This window comes from Brassica oleracea, chromosome C4, assembly GCF_000695525.1.
Source record: "Brassica oleracea var. oleracea cultivar TO1000 chromosome C4, BOL, whole genome shotgun sequence".
Lineage (NCBI taxonomy): Eukaryota > Viridiplantae > Streptophyta > Magnoliopsida > Brassicales > Brassicaceae > Brassica > Brassica oleracea.
Window position 1 is genome coordinate 38,509,751 of NC_027751.1, and position 8,128 is coordinate 38,517,878.

General features: G+C 34.6%; 1 protein-coding gene and 1 non-coding gene across 3 annotated transcripts; one reads left to right on the plus strand and one right to left on the minus strand.

Annotated features, from left to right (window-relative positions):
- The first annotated feature begins 708 nt into the window (after positions 1-708).
- TRNAL-CAA lies at positions 709-792 on the plus strand. Its single transcript has one exon. It is a non-coding gene; the product is annotated as a tRNA-Leu (tRNA).
- A 263-nt stretch (positions 793-1,055) lies between these two features.
- LOC106336901 (cation/H(+) antiporter 18) lies at positions 1,056-4,362 on the minus strand. Of its 2 annotated transcripts, XM_013775876.1 has the most exons (5): positions 4,115-4,362; positions 3,961-4,037; positions 3,486-3,712; positions 2,405-3,406; positions 1,056-2,324 (listed from the first exon to the last, which is right to left on the minus strand). In XM_013775876.1, exons 3-5 carry the CDS (start codon positions 3,675-3,677, stop codon positions 1,116-1,118), a joined length of 2,403 nt encoding a protein of 800 aa, XP_013631330.1. In that variant the 5' UTR covers positions 3,678-3,712; positions 3,961-4,037; positions 4,115-4,362; the 3' UTR covers positions 1,056-1,115. The 2 variants fall into 2 exon arrangements, with proteins under 2 accessions (XP_013631330.1, XP_013631329.1); XM_013775875.1 differs by lacking the exon at positions 3,961-4,037 and having other exon boundaries at positions 4,115-4,361.
- Between the last annotated feature and the right edge of the window lie 3,766 nt (positions 4,363-8,128).

Here is an 8,128-nt window from a genome sequence, read left to right on the forward strand (position 1 = left end):
TTCAAACCTGATTTTGTTGATCTTTGGTTTGCCTTTTACTCCAAAAAATCCTTCAAGAGTGATGTAGACACAGTGAAGCACGTGTTGAACACGTGTCGCGGATTAAGCAGTAGAATGGGTTCCACTAAGGAAAGTTAGCTCTCAAGGCCAAGACTAAAACCACGTAGTTATAGTTTAATCAACCCCACGTGCATGAGTCGTGACCAGTTTCTTCTCATCTTTAAATTCAGGACATTCCCAAAAACGCTGCGTGTAGGACTTTTGGGAGATTTTTGGACACATATTGTGGTGGCCCGTTAATAATTTTGGGTTATAAAATTTTAAATTGTAAATACTAGAAGCATTTTGATCGTTATCAACATGTAGATAAATCTTAATATGAAAAATATCTCTACTTTTTTTCAAAATAAAGTTTAGGAGATAATCTAATGAAACAAGTACCAATTTGCATGATAATGTTTAAGAAAACATTTTTAAAAATATTTATTTTGCTGGAGTGTGGTAAAAAGTATACATTATTTTGTTCATTATAGTGTTAAGGAGATGATCTAATGGATTAGCTTCACTACTGGAGACGGCATCGAAAGGTTTAGCAATCGTTAAGTTACGTGGAAAAAGGTGCACAAAAGAAAGATAACAAAAAGTTGACATTGTTTCGTCATTTGTTTTATTGGTACATATATACTACAGACGCAAACATGAACAGAAGTCAGGATGGCCGAGTGGTCCAAGGCGCCAGACTCAAGTTCTGGTCCTCGAAAGAGGGCGTGGGTTCAAACCCCACTTCTGACATTTACTTTTTTCATTTAATTTTTTTTTCGTAATAAGTGAACTATGAGGAATAATTTCCAAAAGTTCATGTATTTTATATTTTTACGTTTTAACTCTCGTACACTTGCATAATTTTCTCATGTAGTCAGGTAACAATTTTAAAACCAACAAATTCCATCACTTATCCCTTCTAGAAACAGAGGCAAACTCAATTCAATTATTGAAGAAACGGTGAGAACCGTCTGCTTAACTATTTATTATGATTGAACCATACCCGTTAACCAATATTCCACTACCTCTCGTAAACCAACCCCAGAACCAAACCGAAAAGCTAAACAATTTATCTAATCAGTGTCTAACTCCGACCCAGCCGACGCCAAATCCGGAGCTGTTCCCGCTCCATTATACTGCTGAATCACCAGAACCGATGCTCTCGTCGGAGACTCCGTCGATATCAACAAACTCCCGACAGGTCCAAGCTCTGCACATTCACTGTTCTCCCTAATCGCCAACGCGATTTCTCCACCTGGCATTCGACCAACCAAAAACAGATTACTCCGCCGCATCTCCTCAATCGCTGATCTAACATCCATGGCGGCGTTCTCCACTCGCTTCTCCACGAACGTAACCGATTCATCCACTGATGATTTCTTCCTGGTCTCAGACATAACCTCCTCATCGGACTTTAGGATTTTCCCACTCTCGTTATCCACATCGACACGTGTAATCTCTCCGACTCTCTCCGGCGATGTAACAAATCGGAAAACCGTCAATGATATTCCGGGATGCTCCGCCATGCGTAATCCATACGCCAAAGCTTCACGATCGTCGCGTCCACCGAAGAACAACACCACGACGGAGTAAGAAACGTCCTGAGCCGAGACTTGGCTCGAACCGCCGAGTCCACGGTCAACGAATATCCCAACGGAGCACGGAGCTTCGACCAAAACCCTCCGGTTAACCCAACGGTAATCTCCACGCGTCGTCTCCAACGAGCCATCGACTTGCTGGTGTTTGTGGAACGGTAAGATCACAATCGACGCTCGTTTTCTAGCTGCCGTCGTGCAGATGTCTTCGTGGATATCGGACATTGACGAGATCGCTGTCATTGGTCGGACGTTGACTCTGCTCAGCTGCTGAAAAGCTTGGAAGGCGACGACCACTTGATCCGCGTTGTTGTTGTTGTTCCCTCTTCTGTTCCAGAACGGCATTCCGTTTTTGCGGACTTTGTGGACCATTAGAATAGCTGAGGAGCGTTCTGATAGCTCTCGTAGGTGTAGAGCGTAGACGCATAGTCCTTCGCCTTTCTCTATACCTCTTGAGGCTTCCAGGAGGTTTATCATTGAAGGGATGCTTCCTGCTCCGTGGAAACACGTGAGGATTCGGAGCTGTGTGTTTGTGTTGTTGTCTCGTTCCACCGTCCTGTGTTTGTACTCTCCTTCTTTCTTTGCTCTTCTCGCCGGTTTGTAAACTGCCATCACGATCGGTGTGGTCATGAAGGTTGTGACGAGAGCCATCAGAACCATAATAGCAAATGTCTGATCGTTAAGAACCTGAGGAAGAAACCAAAACAGAGAAAAGTTATTATTATTTATTACCATTACATTTTTCTTGATGTTTTAATGTTTGTTACCTTTCGATCTTTCCCGATGTTGAGGACGATGAGTTCGACCAAGCCTTTAGTGTTCATGAGGAACCCTAAAGCTACAGCTTCTCTCATAGGTATCTTGAAGGCGAGGGAAACACCTAGAGTGCCAACAATCTTACCAAAACAAGCAGTGAAGGTGACTAAAACCAAAAGACCCCAAGACTGAGCTCCTTGAATCGTGGCCACGTTAGTTTTCAAGCCACTGGCGACAAAGTAAAGCGGCAAGAAGAGACCAGAGACAAGATCCTCCACCTTCTCAATGAGCGCACCAGCGAAAGGTCCTTCCTTTGGGATCAAAACACCCACCACAAAAGCACCAAACATGGAGTGGATCCCAATAGCGTCAGTTATGAATCCACAAACAAGAACAACAGCCAAAGTGGCACAGATGTAGGTTTCTTCAATGGGTTCTCCCTCATGGCACCTCCTCGCAATCCATTTAAAGACCGGAGGAATGATGCAAATAGCAGCGACGACAAAACCACAACCGGCGAGGAAAACCCAAAGAGAAACTAGAGCGGAGGTATCTGATCCAGAGAGAGCAATGGCTAGAGCGAGGAGGATCCAAGCAGCCACGTCGTTGACCGCAGCAGCCGACATGGCGAGTCGTCCTATCTCAGTGGTTAGAAGCTTAAGCTCAGCCAAGATACGAGCCAACACAGGGAAGGCAGTGATTGAGAGAGCCACACCCATGAAGATGAGGAACGCCACGCTGTCTACTCCTTTGGAGATCGTTGCTCTGAGAACAAACGAAGAGCCAATGCCAAGAGCAAACGGGAGTGAGATACCAGCTAGGGCGATCCCTAAAGCCTTTTTACCGGTGTTACGAAGAGATTTGGTGTCAATCTCCAAACCGGCGAGGAAAAGGAAGAAGAGAAGGCCGAGATTAGCCAGAGTTTCTAGAACCGTCAAGCTTTTCTTTGGGAACACAGCGGCTAGAAAAGCCTTGGAACGGCCAAGAAGAGACGGTCCAAGCATAATCCCACCCTGCAGATTAATCAATGATTAATCATTCATTCACTAAAAAGATTCAAGGAATGTCTACAGAGATGAAGGGGAAGCTTACAATGACTTCTGCAATGACACGAGGCTGTCTAAGGGGTCTTAAAAGGTAAGCAAGGAGACGAGTGAGAATGATAACGATGACAATCTGAAGAATGGCAAGAGGTAACGCGAAGTCTATAGGGTTATCTCCTTGGAAAACTCCGTTAGAGGTTGCTTTCATAAAAGCTGGACAAGCTGAAGTATTTGCAGCCATTCTTGCAGACCAAAAGAAAGAAGCTTCTTTTGTTCCTGGAAATGAAATACAAAAACAATGAAGCTTTGATCTAAAATCGTACTTATATATATACAAGAGAAAATCAGTCTTACTAAAATCCTAATCCACAAGTCAAAGTCAAATAGTTTTACAATCTTAATACCAACAGAATGGCAATAGATTGAATTAGATTTGGAGTCTGTTCAACTTCTTATCAATTAGATCTCATAAACATTTTATTAACAAAAAAAAAATAGAGAGAAGATTCCACCAACACACATACCACATGCATAGAGTTGCACCAGAGAGATACTACCATCCACAATTAGATTCTTAATTACTCCCAAAAAAATAAAAACCCTAGGATCGCGAGAAACCTAGAAATTTTAGGAAACTAACTGATCAAAACAATCGTAATATGAAGAGATTTGAGTTACCTGAAGAACTCGACGATCTCAACTACAAAAAGAAAAGAACTTTGTTATATATATGCTGTGCCGATATTAGCTGACATGTAAAGATCGACGACGATGATTCGCTGGCGAAGTAGACGTCAAAGATTAGGGGACTGAAAACAAGTTGGATGGATACGACTTAAATAGAGAGAGAAAGAGAAGCGCAGTGTTTCAAAGCATATGAGCCCTTCTTCTTCTTCTCTCTGTCAGATTCTTACTTAATGCTTAGTCACTCCTTTTTAACTTCTTACTTATTGCACTTTTTAATTGTTTTTGTTAGTCGGTTTGGTATCTTTTTTTTTTTTTGATCAAAGTCTGGTATCTCTCTTTCATATTTTGTTTCTTTTTATCAGGAAAAAAGGAGGCACCAAAGTCAACTTTTACCTCAGACTACATTTAATAATTCGTTAAACCTTTAGATCCGGTTGTTTGAAAGTGTGAATGTGAAATTATAAGATATTGATATGTAATAGAAATAGATATATATGGAAACATATAACTGTATTTTAATTGTTAAAAATACTATTTCTTAAAACATATATTGTGTAGTTGTTAAGATCTAATTTCTTAAAATGGTTTATCTATTTTAAATAACTCTATATAGTCATGATATCAAGATTTTTGAAAAAATATGACCAGTTTTATTGGAGAAGAGTCATATGGTTTATATTTTTTTTTCTATATATACGAAATATTCTAAATGTTGTTATGCTAAATTTTTCAAAATCTTCAACTTTCTATTATCATGTAATTTATTACCTTTTCATACCAATATTTATATTTGAATATATTTCTGTGATTCGTTTACTTCAAAAAATATAGGAAAAACTCTTAACAAAGTTTATAGGTTTATTCTTAATATTTATTAAAAATCATATAATTTAAATGACATATGTCAATTTTAGTTGGACCATCAAAACTTAAATAATAACTTTTAATAGTCTAAAATCCAGTTGATATAAAGACTCTATTTTAATAGAATAGATGTGTGGACTATAATAATATAAGAAAAATATATTGTTCTATTGTTGACATAATTATTTCTATATAATTCACGCATATCAAAAATATAAAATATATGTGATTAAAATTATTATCTATTTTGCCGTATAATTTTATCAATTAATAATATTCTATCAATTCAAATAATTTTAATTAATATTTTAAGTATATAACTTATTAACATTAATAACTAAAACTGCTTTAATTTTCTTAAAAAAATAATCTTTGTGAAACATAAAATAAATTTAGAAATCTGTTTTTCAAAAACAGAAAGAGTATACACAGTACAATGTATTATTTTTTTTTATCATTGATAAAACTATTAAAATGTTATTTAATTTTTAGAGCAAAAAAAAAAAATTATTGCTTCTATTAGCTGATCAAAATAAAATATACTAAAGGTTGTTGGATCCATATGTTAAACTGATAATCCAAATCATATTGATTCAATTTGTCAGTGGTACAAATTGTACCTACAACATGTTCTTAAAAAGAAACTAATATGAACCAAAGGTGAACGAAAACTTATAATCCAAGTCCTATTGATTCAATTTGTCAGTGGTACAAATTGTACCTACAATTTGTTATAAAAAAAAAAAACTAATATGAACCAAATGCTATACGAGTTTACTTTAAACTGCTCCCCCCGGAGAGAACGTAAATCTCTATATTTTCTTCTGAAATAGAGATCTCTATTATAGAGGTGAAAATGCTCTAATGTATACTTCTATAATAGAGTTCCTCTATTTTAGAGAAAAATATAGAAGAAAGTTACTTTTTTTCTATATATTTAGAGGTAAAAATATCATATCTCTATATTTTCCCCTATAAATAGAGAAACTCTATTATAGAGGCATACATTGAAACATTTTCACCTCTATAATAGAGTTTCTCTATTTTAGGGGAAAATATAGAAATAGAAATAGAGGTGAATTGGAGATGGTCTAAGTAATAATACGGTTTGGCATTTATGTAAGGGATAATTTGCAAAATACCCTATTTAGGATTTGAAATTTGAAAAATACACTGTTTTTAATTTTTTTTTTGAAAACTACACTTTCTTTAACGTAAATTTACATTTTTACCTCAATTTGATATTTCAATAATTAATATATAAATTTGAAATTAATAAGAAAAGTACGAAAACACGGTTTATATAGATTTTAATTTATTTTGTTAACTTTATATAAACACAAGTCACGTCCCGTTCTATACAAAATTTTCATTCTTTGTTGAAGCCGAGGCCAAGTAAGTTCTTCTAATATGATATTCACATATGTGTTTATTTTGTTTTACTTTAAATATGAAAAAAGAAGAACACTAATTATCATTGGTTTCACATTCTTAGTTTCACAAACAAACACAATGGCGTTATCATTTGAAACAAAACAATTGTGTTGTTCTTTCTTCCAAAAATTAAACGAGACTTCCGAAGAAACAAGATTGTCTACCCAAAACATTGTGTAGTTCAAGTGGCTTCTCAATGCGAACAGACGGGATTAGTTCAAAATAATCAACCTTATTGCAAAATAAAAACTAAAACAGTTATCAAAACCTAGAGTAACCAAAACCAAATTTTGCAGAAAAAACGTTTAGAACAGAAAAAAGTTTAGAACAGAAAAATATCAAATTCCAAAGTCGCAATGTACGGGAACGATTGTGTCATGTACAATGACATCTTGACCAAGCTTGTTTCCATGCTTTTTTCGAGCTATTGATTGTTCTCCAAAACATTCACATCTTGAGCAAGCTCTCTGAATATGCCGCACATAAGTGTGACTTTGAGTAGTACTGATAACAAATAATCCAGGGTTCAAGAAGACGAGACGCATTTTGCGTTTTTTTTTCAAAATAATAAAAAATACATTTAAGATATATTAAGAAGATATGAGAAAGATATTGTGTAGTATTTTAAACAAAATATTCTCTAACAATTTTTTTTAAATTATTTTTTTTAAATGGTTTAATAGGAACTGAGAAATATTAAGATTGGACAATTTGGTAAATTTATATATAAATAAGTGTATTTTTCAAAAAGCTTAAACAATGGTGTATTTTTCAAATTATATTCTTATTGAAGTGCATTTATCCAAATTTTCCCTTTATGTAATCTTAATTTATCAAAATTAATTATCATTTAAATATTAATAGCTTATAAAGCCTACTATTGTTAGATATTATTGCTTTGATTCATTCACACGGAATCATTAGGTTTTAATCGCACTTTCAAAATACTAGACTAGTTTATATTTAAAATTATTTATTGAAAATTATTATTTGTTTTTTAAATCTTTCTTATATAGAGAAGTGAAAACATTTTAAAATTGCCGATGAAATAAAAGTGAAAGGAGATGGGAAGACCACCTGCTTAAGATCATCTTCATCCCCATTGCATAATATACTCCAAAATAAAATAAGAAATAAAGTAAGAAACAAAAAAATAAAAAACATTACTTTATTTTCTATTTTAGAGTAAATTACAGAGTGGAGTTAGAAATACCCCTAGATCGATTAAAGAGAGTTCCATAATCGAATTAGCTTCTGACCCACGTCAGAACCAGTAGTCGTCAGGGCGAAAGATTTATCCTTCAATGTGTCTGAGGACACCATCAGAAGTGACACCCAAATAAAATCTTCTATTTTGTTTCATTCCATAATTCATAGATTGCAGCAGTCCAAAACTGAAAAGTCCCGAAAGTATATGTATTGTTTCTAAGCAATGACAGTATCCATACCAACACAATATTCCAATGATATAAATATATATAGAATATTCTATAAAACAGCTTAATTTTGATAGTTTACAAAATTTGTGATATAAATATAATATAGTAATTTTTATTTTATATCTATATTTATGTAACAACAAACAATCAAAATTATATTTAAATATGGAATAGGCCCAGAAAATAAAATATCACATATGGTAGTAGGTTAGGTCTAAATAGAAATCTAAATTAATAAATTAGATACTAGATTATTTCTTTTATTCAT